Genomic DNA, 21,380 nt, shown 5'->3' with positions numbered 1-21,380 from the left:
ACTCTCCCCGGGCAGAGGGGGAGAGTTGCAATCAAAGATGCTGTGCTAGAGACTGAGGTGGCCCGCATAATCACGGTTCCAGGGTTCCTTCCCTGGTAACTCCTATCAGTGCTCCTAAACAGAGGCCTGATTGCCTTCCCATGGAGGCAGTCGGGAGACACTTATCCATGCACCTCCCTGCCTGGCTTCAAATAACATCCGACATTTGGGCGTAGAGGATTATATGCGGAGGTTACAACTTTCCATTTTCAAACCATCCCAATTATCCAAAAAGAATCCCAGATGTTTCACAAAGTCACAGCAATGCTTGACAAGTCATCCAAACAGTCCCACCAGACCAGATGGGATCCGGGTTTACTTAAGATTCTATAGTGCCATAGAAAACAAGGGACTGGAGACTGATTTGGATCTGCGTGTTGAACAAATCAGTTTGGCATACACAATTCTGGATAGTCTCTATTCAGTTTATACTTTCATTCTTAGGAAAAGACAATTGGATATGCTCAGTTGATCTTCAGGAGGCTTATCACATAATAGACAAATGTTCCAGAAGATTTCTGTGCTTCCGGCTGGGAGCCAGTCATTACCAATTCAGAGCCCTGCCCTTTGGTCCCACCACAGCCCCCAGGATGTTGACCAAATGCATGACAGTGGTAGCAGCCCACTTCAGACTGCAAGGATTCCTGATGTTTCCGTATCTAGACGACTGGCTCTTTACCACAACCACCAGTCATCTACTACTACAGGCAAGGGACTATGCCTTTCAGACATTGTCATTACTGGGAATTAGTCAATTATGAAAAATCCCATTTAGAACCAACTCAACATTTAGAGTTCATTGGAGCAGTATTCGACACAAGCACTTGCATTGCTTCTCTCCCCCAGGAAAGGCTTCACAGAATAAGACACGAAGTCAACCTAATCATTCACAGCAGAACAGTAGCTGAAAGGCAGTTATTACAAGCACTAGGTTCCATGGCAGCCTCCTTCACCTTGGTTCCTCTTGCCAGATTTCACATGCGAATTCTACAATGGCTTCTAGTGTCACAGTGGTTGCTGCTGACCCATCCTCTTTCTCATCAAGTCCTAATTACCAATTAACCTGAGTTGGTGCCTTCGTTCCGACGAGATTCCAATGGGCCGTCCTTTTGTTGTTCTTCCACTCCAAGCCATAGTGACCACAGACATTTCCCAGATTGGGGGGGGGGGGTCATCATCTGGGAACAACAGTCCAAGGCACTTGGTCCCCAGTTGGAGGCCAATTTGCATATAAATGTTCTAGAGATGAGGGCAATGCTCTAAATGCTGCAAGCATTCCAAGAAATCCTCACCTCAGAGGAAAATAGCAGTACCAGAAATATGAAAGATGCTAGAGAAAAAGAATCATCCAAGAGGTCCCACCAGACCAGATATAATCTGGAATTTACTCAAGATTCTTTTTAGTGCCAAAGAAAACCGGGGACTGGAGACTGCTTCTTTCTAAGAATTACCATAAATTACAACAAATCTCAAAACCATCTCAGATAACTGGAGTTTATAGGAACAATTTTCAACACAGTATCAGTAACGGCTTCTTTTCCTTTTGCAAGAGTAAAGACTATCAGATTCCAAGCTAAGAAGATAATTCACAGTACAACTATATCAACACGATTGACTCTACAAGCAGTGGCCATAATTTTAGTTACTGTAACGAGATTCCATATGAGGATTCTTCAGTGGATGCTAGCAATTCAGCGGTCGATTCTTTATCAACACGTGTCAGCCCAAATAAAAATCACTCAAGCATGCAAAATAATTTAAAAAATCTGATCAACTATTTGTCTCCTTTGCAGATGCCAGACTAGGTAAATCAGATACAAAAGTAACTTTGGTAAGATGGCTTAACGACTGTATATGTTTGTCTACAGTAAATTGGGTATTTCATTACCAGAACCTTTAAGAGCCCACTCTACTAGATCCATGGCAACTTTGTCAGTGTTTTTATCCAGACTTTTATGGATGACATATTTGCAGCCATAACTTGGGCTAATCTTTATACCTTTATTATACATTACAAACTGGATCTGGTCTCAGGGGGAAGAGAAGCCTACCTCCAAGAAGCTGCACATTGAGCAACAGCTTATTTCTAGCTCTCCCAGTGTGAAAACAGAAACTCAGCCGAGAAGGCCTGTAGACTTGTGTTTATGGGTAAATTTCAGTAACTGGCTAGTAAGTGCACTGCCTGGATGTCAGGAATAAAGAAACACAGAAAACCTGGAAAATAAATCAGCTACAAAAAGTGAGGAAGAAACACTGACTGGAGAAAGTTCTGCAGCTGTTCAGCAAAAAGCAATGCAACCTCCAGACATGACTTTCCAGTAACCTACAGGAAGATACAAGACAACTGCATACAGACCTGCTTAAAATAAACAAAACACTGATGGAGAATGTCGGTGCAAAGAACAAAAGGTTGGAAAAAATGGCAGAAGCTTTAAACAGATATTCAAATGAGATGATAAAGCTGCAAAGATCAGAGGTTAAAATGAAGAAAACGCTGGCCGAATACGAGACTGCTCAGGAAGAGATGTTTTAAAAATAGAATTAGAGAACAGAGCACATAGGGAAAACCTGAGATTTTTAGCTACAACAGGAAAGCTGGAAGGAACAGACTGCATTAATTTTATGAAAGCACAAATAAGCAACTGGACTGGTATTCCACAGCAGTTGTTAGATGAAAGGACATATTGTGTGTATGTGCCAAACCTGGCTATAAGAAAAGCAATCTAGACCTTTAATAGTAAAGATGCAATCCTTCCAGTAAAGGAAGTTGATTCTGACAAAACTGTGACAGAAGGAGAAAGTACTAAAAGTGGGAGACAGAGTATTTGTGGAGAATGCTCCCTTCTGTCTGGTATACAATGAGTAGTCAAATTTATTCCCCTGTTCAGGGAATGTTGAGATGCAGGTGTGAGATTGAAACTGCTGTACCCAGTTGTCTTCAAGGTATTCCTCCTTGGAGGTGAAAATCATTTTTTGGTGAAGTACATGCCAAGGAGGAAATACAAAAGTTTGTCCAACAAAAAGTAAGCTGTGAAACAGAAGGAGACTCTGCTTCTTGTTGTTCTGGTAATACAGACCACAGAGTGACTGGTACCTATGAAACCTTTTCAAGTTTTTCAACAGAAAATGTTGGAGAGGAGGGGAGCACGAGAGTTGACTAGAAGAAATGAGAGTATGTTGGAAATTAAGCAGAGACAGGATTTTGGAGATGATCAGTAATAAAAAAACAGTAACTTAATGTACGATTACAATGCAATAATTATATTTGAGAAATTTGGCAAAACTAGAAAATCTGGAAATATTGGACTTTTTCAGAAGTTGTTGGACTTGTTGGGGACTCTAAAGCGTATGCCCCACTTCATGTCATTAATGTTTAGAAAAGTGCTTTGGGAAGGGGAAGAGGAGGTAGAAAGTTAACTGTAAATAAAGATTTATTTCTTAAATAGTACTAATTTCATGGCATGTGGTTTTCTTTACAAGCTATAAAGTAATGTTTTTTTCAGGTATTTTTATGTGTAATAGGGGATTGAAACAGGTGCTGCTGTCCTTTTTTTTTCTTTTCTTTCTACCTTTTCTGTTTCTTCTTTTTCAGGTTTAGGAAATGTAGGTGCTGGAGTATAAAAAAAAGCATGATAAAACAAAATTATTGTGCTTTTTATCATTCTTGCATGGAAGAACGACTGGATTAAAGATCTTAGATTGATTTAGTAACAAGTTTTAAGTGAGAGCAAGAAAAAGAACATTGAATATTATGAGGCTTTTTTCTAGCAAATACATGTATGCTGAGTAACATTTCTGCAGCTGGTCTTCATGTTTCCATGGAAACTATCTGATAAAAACAAACTGGCTGTCTGGTTCTCATGTCTCCATGGAGACAATGTGCTTTATAGAGACTTTCATAGAATTTCCAAAATATTTCTGATACCTCTGCAGGATCTCTTGTTGCATTCCATATTTTAGGCTCCCTAAGTTTGGCGATAGCCCTTTCTACTTCTTGTTGCTATTGCCCGAGTTGTGCTAAAAGTTTTTGTACCTTAGTGTTATCAAAAAATAGTTGTTTAATAGCTGTCTTTCTAAATTTGTGCATATTGTCGAGGTAATCCAATATTTTTGTCTATTATTCTGCAGTCGATCCTCCTCTTGTTCTATGAAATTCCCCCTATTCTGTAGTACTTCTACATTTATCAGTCCCTCTAAATAATTCTTTACTTCTTAACCATAGCTCTTTCTTTTATTTGCACTCTATTTTTAAACTTCACCTTAATTTTATTCCACTCCCTAGCTATATTTTCAGAAGAAATTTCTATCATCTCTAGCAGCTCCTGAATAATCTCCATTATCCATTCCTCAAATTCCTCTCTTTTCAACAGATAGGTGGAAATGTGCCAATGTCTCATTTTTATTTCATTACCCCATGCTTTTATTTTAGCTGTTATTGGCACATGATCGGAAATAGTTATTGGGTATCAAGACCTTCAATGAAGTGCACATGTTCCTGTGAAATGTAAATTCTGTCTAACCTAGCACAGTTTTTATGTCTCAGGGAATAACATGCAAATTCACTCCAAACTCCTTTTACTGAGTTCACATCTTCCATGCCAAATACTTTCATAAACCTCTTGAAAATCTACCCTCCTTTGCTCGGTTTTATTTATTTGTTTATTCATTCATTCATTCTTTCTTTGTTGACAGGGTGATTGGGCTGGTCCTTGCAATCTTTTTCAGCCACAGCCTTGGTGCAGAAGGCAAAGAAGTACAAGCAAAGGATAAAAATGTAATATTACAAGGATTACACAAGCACATAAAATTAGATTGAACAATCTTCTGCATAGGCTAAAATCTTATCTTGTCTAACAGTTTAAAACCGTTTATAGTGCCAGGGATTCATGTAAATACACTATCGCTTGTACAGAAAAGTTCCTACAGGAGAGAAATTGGGAGTCAAGAGATGAAATAAGGAACTGAAGAGAAAGTATAAAGTGGTTAGTGGATGCAGTCAATAATTGATTAGAGCCTGAAATGTTATTGTACTATTACTACAGGGTGAAGATACTGTCTACCCCTCCCTCTCTTCCCTCGTTTCCTTCTACACCCCCACTAGATCTCTCAGAAGCTCCCACCCAACAACTCCTTGACATACATAACTGCTTTACAATTAGTGTGTCTTTAGCCTGGAACAAACTTCCTAACTCTATTAGAAACATCCCAAATACAAATCAATTCAAAAAGCAACTAAAACTTTTTCTCTTAACCTCATGGATCTGCCCTTGCCGGGAGCCTACATGAACCTTCCCATCTCCTCAACCTTTTCTCTCTTCCTTTAACTCACTTCTCTTCCTCTCTAATAACTTTATGGCTGCGTTTCTTTGAATCTGCCTTTTTCACAATTTTAAGTAGCTATACTTGTGTAGTAATGTGACTACTATGTATCCACTACAACTTTATAATTATATATATATATAGTTCATCTTTTTTGTAGTTCATTGACTCCAATCTGCCTTTATATTGTACATTTCATGCCATATCTGTAAATACATATTGTGCATATTTGAAATTGCCAGATTCTGTTAAATCAATCTCATTCTGTTTATTGTAACTGTATTTTGCTTAACTTTTTGTGCATATTCCATGTTTTACTTTTTATTTTTACTATATTGTACAACTTAAAATACATTTTTGTGTGTTCCATGAATATTTGTATGCAATTTCGTGGAGCTTTTCTCCTTGGGTCTCCACTGAAAATGGGCTTCTAGTTCAGTAGGACCAATCTGGTTAAAAATGTCAAATAAATAAATGTGTGAATATAAGAACAAGATGGAGAATAGCTAGGCAGTGAAGATTATCCTTTGTTTGTAAAGCAGGTTTATTAGGTATACTGTTAGTTCTTTCATGAAGTGCAGGTATTGGGAACATTGTCAAAGTTTTGCTGAGAGACTATTCCAGTTAGAGAGAATTTTACTGAAATACTTTTATAGGTTTGTAGGTTCGTAGGGAAGTACTAGGCTACCTGCCCTTGTGGGGCATTTTAAGCCTAGCCAGTGTCCATTTTTGTGCTCAAAATAACCTATCCCATTTATTATAGATTGGCCTTACCCATTCCATGGTGGATAATTATATATTTCCCCTAATGGGAATAACTGATATCATGCCATAGATAATTTGAGGGGACCCATGCATGGGATAAAGGATTTGAGAGCTGCCTTTGTCCATTAATTGTACAGGGTGCAGTCTTGGGGTAATTATTTTTTTGTTTCCCATCCATAGATCTAGGTTGCTGTTGAATATGGACAGGGAAGAACTTTGTTTTATCTGGATGGGGAGTCTGTTCCATAACAGTGGTATCCTGTGGTGGTGAGATATACCTTTTCCTCCAAACTGTTCTCTTAATGTTGCAGAAGAATTTTAGATTCCTAGACTGAGTATTTCTGATGCCATTTGATTTGATGATATGCAGTAAATTCATCAGTAATGGGTCAGAGGATGCCTTGAATGCCAGACATAGGTCACCTCTTAGGAGTCTGCAAGATGCCGAGTTGGGTTTTGAGTTAGTCCGTATAGGACATGTTGTTTAGTCCTTGTATCCTATTAGTAAGGTGTCTGTGTGGATGTTGCATTGTTGCATATGTCTTGCCAAATAGGGCATTATATATTCAATGATTGGTCCAATGAGGACTGAGTAAAGAGGAACTTTGACATCCCTAGAGAACTGAGTAAAGAGAAACTTTGACATCCCTAGGTCTAGATGCAGTCTCTTTGTTTATAAGCTGCGCGCATGTTGGTCAAAAATTAGGTCATTATCCACACAAGTTCCTAAATCCCATACTGGGTCAACTCTGAGGGGCATAATCTATTTTTTAGTATTTCGTTTCAGCCCATGATTTTGGCACCAGTTATTTGTTTTGGACAGACCTTCCCACAGGATGGCCAAGTCATTTAGGAATTCAATGACTGCTCCTAGCTTGCAGTCATCTGCAAGCTTAATTAACTAGAGACCTTTGGTATTGGCTTTTACTTCAGAAAAGTAGATGCCAAACAGAAGAGGTCCAAGCACAGAATGTTGGGGACCTCTACTGGTGACTGGTCTCTTTGTGGAGGTGACTTCCCCCTATTTTGATTGACTGTGTCTGATCTCTGAGCCAGTTAGCAATCAAGTGGTGGAAGACCAAAAGGGTGGGGGAGGGGGGCTAGAGGGGGGAGGGTGGTGTTGTCATGGCTAATAAGAGAGTTTAGTATTTTAAATTAATGGTGGATAGAAAAGGTGTAGAATGGGCTATGACTTGTAAGGATTTATTGATATGGAATAGCACAAGATTAATTTGGAAGGTAAAATGATTTGCACCTTTTACTGAATATTACCAGAAACTTTTACCATACATTTGCCTAGGAAGAAGATAAATGCCTTGATCATGCTTCTTTTATAATAGTTTACAAGTTTGCAGAGTTCTCTGGTACTTGGTGTTGAGGACAATTGTTGCATTTTCTTTAGTGTTGTCTGTGATACTCCTAAGTATTTTCTAGCTAAAGCCTTTATAAACACTTTTGTCTGCAGGTCTTGGCTTTTCCTCAACATTCTTCAAGAATTTATCTGAAACTCTTTAATAACTCCAGGCTGTTTATACTGGAGATGTAAGACATTGAGTGAGTTATGGACATCTAGCAAGGTTATGGCTTTACATTTGTTTTGTCACTTGCATCATGAGACATTTAGTGTTTCTCCTTTTCCCCAAGTTACTTACTATAGGCTGTAACTTATACCAAATGGAGAGGAAAAAGTCATCCTGTTGAAAAAATGTAAAAAGCATTTCTTTTTGATTGGGGCCAAGTCCTTGCATATACATGACCCTTGCTTAAATGCACAGTTGTGCAACCTTAAAGAAAAGAGAAAACACCACATACAGTAAGTGTTGGTGCACTAACAATGATTTTCTTTGGTATAGTCTGCTCTCCAAGTTTTAGATCAGAGAATTGAACTGATGAGGTGAAGCCTCACCAAGTGAGTGCACAAGTTTATTACCCAACATTTGGTGGTATTCACAATGGAAAAATCCCTTTAAGTCTTGTCCAAGTCCTAGACCTCAGAGAATAAGAACTTAACTTAGGTTTATTTTTCTTGTGAAGACCATACAGCAAAATGCACAATAATTTGTAAGTACATCTCTTGAGAAGCTATGTCTCTCGACTCACATCTGTGTCTTACCCAATTCTGCTCTTTGTCACCAGCTTGCAGTTTTTGGTTGAGATCAGCACTGCTTCCATAAGTCATCAAAATGGAGCACCGATTGAGACTCAGGTGAGCAGCTTTTAATTAGAGACTTCAGCAGTGGAAGAGCCGGGGGCAGGGTCGATGAGTGAAGTAGTGTGACTTGCTTGCCTCTCCATGGGGGTGGGGGTGGGGTGCTTTTACTTGGAGACATACTAAATAGGTGAGATTTCCCTGCTGGAGACTGGAGAAACCACCTCCCATGCTTTGCAAATAGAGGCAGGACTATTCAAAGGGTACGCTCCTTGCAGAAGTGATGGGGTAGCCTTAGCTGTTGGCCTATTGCACATTACCTACCCCTGTGCTCAACTGAGTGTGAAGAGATTTTAGGTCTGAACTAAGAAAAATTCCAAACAGCCTGTGATGGTTGCATAATGATGTCTTCTACTGATTAACCTTTATCCCATTGATGGGAATCAAATGGGGCAATTGGATGGAAGGGAAGACTTTTGATTGGCAGGGAACATGGCAAAGTGGATTTAAAAAAAAAACTTGTATAAGGAAAATAAAATGTCATATTTATTGACTTGGCTCTGTAGAGCTTTCTGCCATTTTTTCACTCTGTTACTTCATGGGAGAACATACTACTATGCAAAAAGATGTGATTGTGTCTTGCTTATAACACTAAGGTTATACATTTACAGGAGTTCCTTTAAACTGTGTATTTTCTTTCTTTAGCCTCAAACATATAAACGTATGTGATCCAAATTTTGGTTTATTGACTCATTTAGTACCACAAGGCACTTAACTCTGTGTTTTACTTGGGTCTGCTGCTGAAAGCGGTTCTTGAAGCTGGTGTTTCAAAGCATGGCTTGTGGGCAGAAGTTGTTTTTTTCTGAGTTGCTCATTTCATTGTTGACCTCAGGCTGTTACCAGCAGCAACAGTTAGATATCCCTTCATCCTTGTGGAATCATGTCGATAGGTAGACACCTCTTTCTCTGATGGCAAAAACTCTGAAAAGGTTTCACTGAAAGAACATTTGGTGAAACTCTGGGTCAAATTTCTTTTTGCACAGGGGCAAGCCCCCTGCACCCCCTCTATGTGGGGACACACTCCCTCACCCCCAACGTTTAAATATACCTAGTACAAGGTTACACAGCAATGGAGAAAAGGGAATTTTCCACTACCGGTGAAAGTGCTTAAGCAGCAGTCGCTGAAACGGCCACCAGTTTATTGACATGCTTCCATCTCTAAAGGTGTTTTTATCCCTGGAGACTATATCTGTGAGCAAGGCTTTCATATTCTTCAGAGGTGTTCATCTGTTCTTTTATCCTGAATGTTACTACATACAGTTAAAGCTGACCCATCTTTCATTTTTAGAGACTATGGTATATATTGATAAATCTACAACTGAAACCGAGAAAATCCATTCTTCTATGGAGTAGGGAAGATAGCCCAACTCTCTTAACCCATAAGCTCAAAATGGATCTTTATGCATTTAACTAGGTTAGGTGAGTGAGCTGGTCTGATTTTTTTTCCAGGTTCAGCACATTTAAAGATGAGTATGCAGCTTACAGTACTGATTTCTTAACTTTTTTGTTTACTTGTACCACAGCAAGAAGTGGTGGTATTTACAGGTTTAGTGCACAAAAATATTCTGCTCTAAAGATGATCTTACAGATGCAGGTTATGTTGATGAGGCTGATGACTGTTGCCACTATCACATTTCCTCTGGTTAGATTCAAAAGTGTCTTTTTGCAAACAATATGGACTGCTTTGGGTCTGTTGCACAAACTTCGTGTAATATGCGCCAGTCTCTTCTGTTTAAACAATGCTTCACTGACCATGCTCTTTGGCCTTCATACGTGAATGCTTTGAGATCACATTAAGAGGAGGAAATTAGGCCATTTCTGCATTTTGGGGCACTTCTTTCCAGACTGAAACCTGCAGGCATATCAGAATGCTGAATGTCTGAATGGCAGTCTGTGTAATGTAGGCTTTTATGGTCATTTTCTCTTGGGCAAATGTCAAATCCAATACTTCTGTCTCACTGTTGTCTTCTCTATCTATATGCATTGCTGGTTATGTGTGATGGCTGTAATGGGACTTGTTTAGACTCCTACAAAATGTCCAGGCCACAGCAGGGCAATGCACTGTGTTAAAGCTATATCGACAGTCTCTGTCAGAAGCATGTTACATGCTGACAAATGACTTTAAGACTGCTAAATTAATTTAGCAAAGATCTGTGTAATCTGTTTCCGTCCATTACCAAAGACCTTAATTATCAGATCAGGTCCTTTAGCTTTGGATTTCTATGCTCCTTTTATCTGTTGATCTACTTGAAGTAATCTTGCAGCAGTCACAATCTGAACTTCGCTTGTGAGGGATACAGTAATTGTCTTTGCTTTGGTTAAATAAGGCTAGGGCAATTGTTATAACCCTTTGCTCTGATAAGGTTGCCATGGTTTCCATGTAGCTGATGAAATACAAATGTTTTAACTCTGTTGCATTTCTCACATATTTTGACATGCACAGTAGTAAGACCTGTTCCTTTCAGTATACCATTTTTTACTGGTTTCGGTGATCATTGACTTTATATTTGAGAGCCGACTATAGCAGTGTTAGAACAGTTAGTGTAGACACTTACATATATACTAACAAGAAAAATAGGGATCAGGGAATTGGCAGTGGAATGAGACAGATAACCCCAAGCTACATTTTTTTTTTTTTGGGTAAAAGGCTGGTTAGGAAAGTAAGAGTTTGCTATATAAATCAGAAAATTGCTTCCCAGGAGTGGAGTCAGCATCATGGAAGGTTGTGTATGCTTCCAAAGTCTTAGTTACAGCCCTGCTTGTGTTACAGTGTTTCTTAGGTGATGAGGACCCTGCGTTCAGGCTTAAGGGCCATCAGAGAAAGCACATTTGAAAATCCTAAAGTCATAAACTTCTGTGCCAACCTAGGAATTTTATTTAAGTTTTAGCAATTACGAACCAAGGAATATTTCCTTCCAAGATGCTGAATTCCACCCCACCAGCATGACTGTTTTCTTGTTTGCTCTTCCTTAACAGTTCATTTTAACTTGTATTTTATTAATTTAGACCCACTTTAATCAGTGTCTATTACTTATGTGTAGATGGTAGCCTTCCAGAGCATGAAGTACTCTCAGCACTTTACTGAAGTTAAATAGTGTCTCTTGTTTTTTTTAATTTGTCGAAGACATGGATTTTGCAGGATGCATGCTGAATTGTTCTGAACGTGCCAGGAGAGCTAAGAATACACATCCTACCCATAACAGATGCAGGTGTTCAAAACTCCTAATGCATGTTACATCCATCAATCACTATCATGTCATTGTGGAAAAGCCATCAAATTGTAGCCTGCAGCAGTATTGCACTTTGAATTACATTTAATTTGCTGCAGAGGGCAGTGGCAGGATGTTGGCATGAAGTGACAGTAAATAAACCCAAAAGAGGAGCATGCATTTATTTTCAAAAACAAGTGAATCACACTGGCACAGCTTTGCTTCATGAAGCAGCAGAATAGGTATTCTTCAAGTCACAGCATTATAAAAAATGTCAGAAAAGCATAACCCTCTGGTTATTTGGCTTTTGACCTGTGTCTTATCCTGATCATTAGATGCCTGAACCTAAACTTATATTACCTGTACATTTAATCCCCTCCCCCTTCCTTTTGATTTATATAATGCTGCAACTAATAACCAGCCTTGTGACCTAAATTCAGTGGTATTTTTTTCCTTACAGCTGTAAGTCCTATTTTCTGCTGTCTGGCTGCAGGAAACCTGCATTACTGCTGCTTCTGCCATCTTGATGATAGTCCTTTCTCGTTTTGCATTTTATCATTTTCTTTTTTGTACTCTTTGTGTTCACGTACCTAGCCCTCAGACTACAGCTGCTACCTTAGCTCCGGATCACGAGCTTCATCCAGAGCCAGCTCTGCTCGTGCAAGTCCAGTGGTGAGGATAACATTTTTACTGTGTGCATTATCTGCTTAGCAAAACAGAGGTCATTTATAAGGGGCTTGTGTGAACAATTTTGGCTAAAACAGCAGTATATGTTAACAGGGATGTATTACTTGTGTTAAACAACTTATTTTTTTTAAATAACTGTTCTTTTAACCTTCAAATGAGGTGCGGGATTGTGCTTTGCTTTTCCTGACAAAACTTAAGTAGTAAAGACCGTCTTTCCATGTTTGGGTTTATAGCCATCTTTTTTATAATCTCTTCAACTAGAAGATAACCTTACATAGACTCATAAATGTCTGTGTCTTGCTTGACATCAAAACTGTTTTAGTTGTATTTGCTTAAAGTTTCCTTCTAAACTCTTGTTCTGTTTGTTTATGCCCTAAAGTACGTCTGTTTTCTCATACTGCAGTGGCATTTTTAGAACTGCATTATGTGGACACTTATCTGGTGTTAATGGTAATCTATAAAAGTCTGGCTTCAACTCACTGGATTTAAATTTAAGTTAGTTGAGAAGATGTCTGAATTATGGTATTACTTTTGCTGTGGTGATGCGGTTGTGTACAGTGACCCTGTGGTGTAGACAAACTGAAGCAGTGCCACAGGGGACTGGGGAGTAGAGATGAGACGCTGGGGGAGTGCAGAAAGATATTTGACTTTTTGGGGGGGGGGTGAGATTTGCACTTTCATATTACGTACAGCTTTTTAAATGTGTGCAAGCCTTTTGAAGGGCTTTAACAAGAACAGTTGTTTATGCCATGACTGTGTGTGAATTATAACAGTACCTTGAAAATACCCTAGAACAGTTATGACCATAAACAACTTTTTTATATTCGGTGACCTTGTCTATGTTTAGTGCACATTAGTGTAAACAGTTGTAATGTATAAACCTGGACTACTGTTCTTTGATGATGCATCCATTTCTTTTGTTGGTTCCCAACATAATATCACAGTGAAGTGTATATGACATCAGCTTTATTCCTTTGGCTGTTTGTATATCATGTAAGGGTATTTCATTTAAGTTTGATTTTAGTCAGAAAAGAGGAAGAGAGGGAGAGGAAAGCTTGTACAGAATTCGTGCAACTTCACACAGAGCTGACTAGGTAGCTGTTGTCCTTTTATGTTTGCATGCTCATGAGATAATGCGCAAGTGGCAATGCAGATAGTGACTCCTTAATCATTTCTCTGTGATGACTTCTTATTTCTTAAACGTGATATTTCTCTGTAATCTACCAAGCGTTATTGTTACAGAATTGACTGTGTTCCACACTGCTTTCAAAATGTTACTGTTTCAGATGAAGGAAGAAATTTAAGTTTGCTCCTGAGTTTCATTCTTACAGTCCTTTTCACCAGAGTTATTCATTTTTTTTTCAGTAGCAATTTTACTATTTTGTGTACCAAATACAGACTAGGTTGAACACATATAAAAGAATTCCTTCTTGGTTACACACAAATACAGCTAAAAACTACTAAACTCTTCTAGATCCAATAACTGTTCACAAATATACAAAAGTGCTACAAAGGCTAAAGTATAGAAAGTATGAGAGAACAAAACAAAAGAATTTAGTCTTACTTCATGCATTAAAGTGAGATATTGTTAAGTCTGGTATTTATTCTGCATTGTTATGTCTGCAGATTAATGTGGGATTGCCTTTCAAGCAGGCCTAGTGAGCACTTAGAAATTACATGTTTTGCTATGCAGCAGTGGTCTGAATTAAGCTGTGCTCTGCAGGCTTACCTAGAGTTTTAAGAAACATCAGAATATTGCAGAATGAACGAGTTTTTTTATTATGAAGACGTAGCTTATTTTTATTATGGTTTTCACAACAAACTGAGTGTAAATTTATTTGGTGTGGAATTAGAAGTGAATTTGGGGAGAGTGTTAGTACAATGTGTCCTGCTTTTAAAAATTTGATAATGACTCCGTGCTACTGTTGAGCTTAAAATTAATTCTGATGACAGTCCGAGTGTCTTACCCAATGAGTGCATTGATACACTACTCATTCTGGTTTAATATTGGATTTCTTTCACATTTACATAGTTAGTTTAACTTTTGAAGTTGTATGTTATGGCAAAAAGGAAAATGTTATTTTTTCTTGTCATTTATTAGGTAAGTTAGGTGTAAATTGTTTGTTTACTACTTTTACTTTTGATTTTGGGGAGAAATATAGGACATCTGCTTAGTTTGGCTTGTCATATCAATTAAAAAAAATTCTATGAACTTAAGTAGTTTGCACTTCATTCTGATGACGGAACTTGAAGTGTATTCTGCTACCCCTCCTAATCTGTGTTATTAAACTTATCAGTTCACATTCTACCCCTTTGCTCACATTTTCAGACTGCTCTTTCCAAGACCCCAATGTATTTGTTCATAGGTGTTTACTAGGCTAACGACCACAAGGGCGTTTTTAAGCCTAGCCATGCATCCCAAATCCCTGACAAGTTCTGATACCCTTGATAAATATAAGCATTGGCCTGGGAGATGAACCATTTACAGGTTACCTGTGTCCATTGGAGACATAGATGCCAAACCAGGGATGAATTTCCAGTTTTCCATCCAGTTGTCCAAGTTGGACTTGAACTGGGTTAGGGAGGAACTCTGCTTCACATGGATGGGGAACTAAAGTCAATCGAACACCCAACACAGGGCAAACCAAGAATAATCACACGAAGAATACAGACCACTCCAAAACGAATCCACAGGAAGCCAGTAAGTTGTAGGAACAAAGCTTTAATGCAGACTAAGCGCTTTCACCAAACAAACTGTGGCATCATCAGAGTCATATCTGCTACTCAGAAACACACAGGTTTATATATTCACTAATTACAAACCAATAATCCAATGAATGAAAAGTTAATCACTCAATCAACCCTTAAGGGAATATATGTTCTACTATACCTCACTAAGTAAGTAAACAAACACAATAAAAAATATATGTTATAAATAATATATACCTTTTACATAACAAAAAACACATACATTGAAAAATACTTAAAAAAATACTTCAAAACCCATCCACAATACCCTAATTCATATCTATATACATAGTAAAATGTATAATGTATATATAAAATTCACATAGTAAAAAATTCACATAGTATAAAAACTATGCTTTAAGTGTTCATACACATCATTCATTATTACCTTCAACATTTTATGAACAATTGATTGTGCATATCATATCAAATAAGACTTCTGCCTCAAAACAGGCTTTAATGAAATACAATCATTCAAGCCTGGTTGCTTGAGTGCATTCAGCCTAAGCTGCCATTCGGATTCAAGAAGAGCTACTCTATTCCCAATGTCACCACCTTGCTCGGTAAAAACCCGATCAATGATGAAAAACAAAAATTTCTTGAAACCAGGGCATTTGACAGAATGCAAGTACAGGGCATTGTGCACATCTTTATTCCTCACACTTCTGACATGCTCCAACACCCTATCCCTTAACCTACGTGTTGTCATCCCGATGTAAAATGCATGACATGATATGCATGAAGCAACATAAATGACATTTTTACTGTTACAATTACACACCCCTGGACAAGTCAGGGTGCGTCCAAAATTGGCAACACAAATATAGGGCCCTTCTGCTATGAACCTACATGCCCTACATGCTCCACACTTACCCATCATGGACCTCCCAAATTTTGGGTTCCTTTCTAAAATGCTCTTCAAATTAGGCCCTTTACTGTAAACAATCAAAGGTTTGAATCCAATGATAGTTTTTAATTCCATACTCAAGCTATTGTCCCATAAACTTCCCATCACAGCACACATTTCAGATGCTTTCTCACTAAACTGTAAGACAAACAAGGGGTCATTGTCAAACATACCCCTCTCATTTTTTCTTTCACCAATATTCCCAACATCCTCCACTGAATCACCTAGACCTCTATACTTCCTCAAAATAGGGGAATATATAGTTCTTCTCTTTTTATACACCTCCTTCTTAATTTTTAATAATAAACTCAACGGGTACCCACGGTCCAACAACATCCCAATAAGGGTGTATACCTCTTTCCTGAACATCACCTCATCACTCACCAATCTTGATGTCCGAACCATCTGACCCTTTGCCACCCCTTTCCTCTGATGGAAGGGATGTCAGAAGTGTGAGGAATAAAGATGTGCACAATGCCCTGTACTTGCATTCTGTCAAATGCCCTGGTTTCAAGAAATTTTTGTTTTTCATCATTGATCGGGTTTTTACTGAGCAAGGTGGTGACATTGGGAATAGAGTAGCTCTTCTTGAATCCGAATGGCAGCTTAGGCTGAATGCACTCAAGCAACCAGGCTTGAATGATTGTATTTCATTAAAGCCTGTTTTGAGGCAGAAGTCTTATTTGATATGATATGCACAGTCAATTGTTCATAAAATGTTGAAGGTAATAATGAATGATGTGTATGAACACTTAAAGCATAGTTTTTATACTATGTGAATTTTTTACTATGTGAATTTTATATATACATTATACATTTTATTTTTATGTATATAGATATAAATTAGGGTATTGTGGATGGGTTTTGAAGTATTTTTTAAGTATTTTTTAATGTATGTGTTTTTTGTTATGTAAAAGGTATATATTATTTATAACATATATTTTTTATTGTGTTTGTTTACTTACTTAGTGAGGTATAGTAGAACATATATTCCCTTAAGGATTGATTGAGTGATTAACTTTTCATTCATTGGATTATTGGTTTGTAATTAGTGAATATATAAACCTGTGTGTTTCTGAGTAGCAGATATGACTCTGATGATGCCACAGTTTGTTTGGTGAAAGCGCTTAGTCTACATTAAAGCTTTGTTCCTACAACTTACTGGCTTCCTATGGATTCGTTTTGGAGTGGTCTGTATTCTTCGTGTGATTATTCACATGGATGGGGACCCTGTTCCATAGACGGAGTACTCTCTGGGATACATACCTATCTCTCCAGCAGGTCCTGTTTATATCATAGGAACAGTTTAAGTGTTTAGAATGGGTAATTCTGGTGCTATTTGCTTTGTGGATATGCAAGATGTCCATTAGATTGGGGTCTGACAATGCTGTATGCTAGATTTCCCCTCAAAAGCCTGTAGGAGACAATATAGGGATAAGGCCTTGAGGCGTTCTGCATAGGACATTTTACTTTTGCCCTGTATTCTTTTAGTGAGGAACCCCTGTAGACGTTCAAGTTGTAGGATATGCCTGGTTAGGTGCATACCAAAGGGGGCATTGTACTCTATGGTAGGTCTGATGAATGCCAAATACAGTGGAACAATGACTTCCTTGGTCTTAGATGCCATACCTTTGTTTATAAGTTGCGTAACATACAATGATTTCCTTACCACTGTAGACACATGGTGGTCAAAGGCTAGATTACTATGTATGTCCCTAAGTCCCTGAATACTGGGTCAACTTGTGGGGGTGTGTTGTCAATGTAATAGTTACCAGGGATGGATTACTTCCCAAAGGATACTCTGATACATTTCTTGGCATGTAGTTTTAGTCCATGGCTCTGACACCAGTTATTTGTCTGTGTGAGCCCCTCCTGATGAACATTTGTGTCCGTGTGAGATTCCGTGACAGCTCCTAATTTGCAATCATCTCCAAATTTAGTCAGCCAGAGACCACTGACATTAGCTTTGATTTCTGAGAAGTGAATGCCAAAAAGGAGCGATCCAAGGACTGATCCCCGAGGGACTCCACTTGTGACCGGCCTCCTTGTAGAGATGGGGTTCCCAATTCTTACATCCTGGGTCCTGTCTGCGAGCCAGTTGGCTGTCCACCCGGTGACATACGGGTTTGCACCTAACCTCTTGAGTTTGTCAACGATGCCTGAGTGGGGTATTGTGTCATTTGCCTTGGCCAGGTCAAGGTAGGCAGTGTGAACAATTTTTCCCTCATCCATTGCTTTGGTTACCTTCCCAAAGAAGTCCACCAGGTTGAGTAGGCATGATCTTCTCTTGACGAAACCAAACTGGGCTGAGTCTAGTGTCTGGAAGTTTACTACATCTCTTTTGATAATCTCCATGGTAATTCTTTCCGTAGCTTTACATATAAGGCTAGTGAGACTTATGGGGCTGTAGTTTCCATGGTCTGTAGATGACCCGCTTTTGTGCAGAGGGATAACTGTTGGCTTTCTCCATTCATGAGGCACGAAACCTATTTGGAGGCTACAGTTAAATAGCGATTCCATAAGCCCTGATCGGTCATGTTTCATGCTATTTAAAAGGGTATATATCAGTTTGAAAACGTTGAACATTAATTTATCGAAATTAAATGTTCGTAGTTTCAAACATATGAAAAAAAAGAAAGAAAGGGAACTTACCTGACTGGTGTAAGCAGGGAGGAAAGCCCCCCTGCACCCCCATGGGGGGCAGCGGCCCCCACAACCCCCGCTCTTTAAATATACCAACTGCGAGACCGCACTATAATGCGTAAAGGGAAGATTTTCCTTTACTGCACTGTAGTGCGGTCTCGGAGTTGGTATATTTAAAGAGTGTGGGGGGTGAAGGGGGGCTTGCCCCCTGCCTACAACAGTTTGTATTGGGTTTGGGTTTTTTTTTTTTTTAGTACATATATTTGAGGTTTTATAACTTTGAACATTTAAATTAGATTTTATGATGATTGAAGTTATAAAACTTCAAACATATAATATAGACTCATTTACAAGGCATCCTGGGATATTGTCTGGGCCCATTGATACAGTGTTCTTGGTCTTAGAGAGACCGCATTAAGGACCTGTTCCCTAGTGATAGTAGGGGGAGTTATATTTGATGATATTTCCGGAGGGAAGGTTGACAGGGAGAGAGGGGTAAAGTTGGAGCTGAATTTATCAGCCAGGAGGTTTGCTATATCTTCTGTGCTCATTATAGGTGGCTCCATTTACAATGAGCTCTGCACACAATTGTGTATTGCCTTTGAGGTTGCAGACATAGCTAAAGAATGCTGTACTTGTTTTTATACACCTGTAACTATTGATGTGAAGTTGTTCTATCTCGCCATTTTGTTTTTACACGTGGGTCGGAGCCGATCCCTCGGCTCCTAATCGGCCGCTTTTCAAGCTCAGACTCTCAGAGAAGCTCAAGACCCAGTGAATATCCCATGATGCCCTGCTAAGAGTCCCCAGATCTAGTTTGCTGCTGCAACGGATCAACAGCTCGTCGGAGTTAGCTCGGGCCAGTGACTTTAATTTTCTATTATAGTTCTCTTTCTCTTTAAAAAAATCTTTTGTGTGTGTGTATGTATGTATATATATATATATATATATATATATATATATATGTGTATGTATATATATATATATATATATATATATATATATATAGTAGTGTGTTAAATAGTATAGTGTTAGGATTATAGTTAGTTTAGATTGTTAGAACTTTTAAATAGTCCTCTCTTCCTCAGGCTTAGGCCTTTCTTTTGGGCGTGACAGGGCTCTGTCAGCCAGTGTGTGTCTGTGTGTGTTATACACATTAGAGTGGTAGTTTAATTTATATCTCATAGTAGTATACTTTTACTAGTTAACCAAACTATTATTAGTGACTTGTAGAGTGTTTAGATATATATATATATATATATATATATATATATATATATATATATATATATATATTACTAGTTATTATAGATTTAGATATGTCGGAAAAACAAAAGTCAGGGTTTAAAAGGTGTGTGTGTGGTCAGAATCGATTCCACCTTCGGCCCCTTTGACCCTTGGCTCATTCTTCCAGGCTTTCCGATGTGGATCTGGACCGAGTGGTCAAGAGGCTCTTGGAGAACTTGGCCCTGGCCAAAATGCTTTCTGCTTCGAGCCATTCGGCTTCGAAGCCTGAAATTCCCCCCATGGCTTCTCCTCCTCCGAAGCCAGTCGAGCATTCGGAGCCGGGGCAGACAGAACTGATACTAGTAGAACCCTTGGAGCCAAGGTTCGATCCACCTCCCTCGGCTCCATCAACCTTGATCTCCTCGGTCCCGACAGTTCCTCGCCGGCTCCGGGGTGGAGAGCCGAACCGATACCTCGGTTCCAACTCTTCCACTTGGGGCTTCAGCGCAGGTGGACTCGACCCTGTCCTCTGGATTGGAGCGGGGGGTCTTGGTCCGGGGAGACTGACTTCTCGGACCGGGATTCTGGTGCTTTCGATGCCATGAGGAAGGTCATGGCTGCCAAGACCACAACCTCCTCGGATCTGTCTTCCCCTTTCCCCAGGGGCCTCGTTCTACCTCTTCCCCGCAGATCCCCATGAAGGGTCGAGATCCAGGACCTCAGGTATCCCCATTGGGTGGCCCTTCCTCTCTAGGCACTTCACTGGACGCCCCCATCGATGAAGTTCCTAGGAAGAGATTGTGCAAGAGGAGACACTTAGATTCCCCTCAGGAATCTCTGACATCGGCTACTGACTTGGAGGAATCAGAAGGGTCCCCACGATCCCCCTCAGAAGATGTCTCATTCGCAGACATATTGGAAATTTTAAGGCAGAGGGGTGATTGGCAGTCCCTTGCCCCTTCTGAGGACGAGTCGGTTCTCCTGAAGGCCTTCGGATCTCAACCATCCACCTCCTGGGTTACTCCGCCCTTCAATGAGTTGATGGAGCTAGTTGCTCGAAGGGCGTGGGAATCTCCTGACTCAGTGGAATCGGTCCCTCGGAGGCCCAATAAATTTATTACTTCCCCCTCTGACAAGGCCTTTCCTACAAAAGGAGTCCCAGTTGATGCCATGGTGGTGGCGGCGGCCACCAAGAAAGATGTCTGAAACCTCTTCTGCTGTCCTTCCTCCTAATAGAGATTCTAGGACGATGGACAGATATGGGAAACGCATATTTAGTTCTGCAGCATTTTCCATGAGGTCGCTCAACTGCCTGACACATTTTACCCGCCTTCAACGAGATCTCCTAAAAGAGCTGGGAGATGCTCTTCAGGGTAATACAGCTGATGCAGTCTCTGAAAAGGTGACTGCACAGCTCAACACCCTTAATTCGATAGTAAACTCATCCATGCGTCTCATTTCGTATGCTGCCGATGGATCGAGTAGGGCGGCAGGCTCAGTGATAGCTCTTCGGAGGCAATCCTGGATGCACCTTTGCTCCTTTGTGGAAGCCTTTAAATCTTCATTTGTCAATACCCCATTTGACGGGTCCTCCTTGTTCGGACCCAAAGTTAAGGAGACACTTACT

The 21,380-nt window shown here is 39.5% G+C and overlaps 1 protein-coding gene across 1 annotated transcript in view; it reads left to right on the top strand.

The window, feature by feature from the left end:
- The window catches only part of LOC122792731 (cingulin-like), a 1,533,502-nt gene that overhangs the window by 785,984 nt on the left and 726,138 nt on the right, over positions 1-21,380 (top strand). The window contains exon 10 of the mRNA XM_044060313.1: positions 12,136-12,213. Coding sequence (XP_043916248.1) covers positions 12,136-12,213 — 78 coding nt within the window. The remainder of the gene's footprint in view (positions 1-12,135; positions 12,214-21,380) is intronic.

This window comes from Protopterus annectens, chromosome 2.part0 (genome assembly GCF_019279795.1).
Source record: "Protopterus annectens isolate FY-2018-M chromosome 2.part0, PAN1.0, whole genome shotgun sequence".
Classification (NCBI taxonomy): Eukaryota; Metazoa; Chordata; order Ceratodontiformes; family Protopteridae; genus Protopterus; species Protopterus annectens.
The sequence above is the reverse complement of the archived record's forward strand: the minus strand, read 5'-3'. Positions and strand labels throughout refer to the sequence as shown.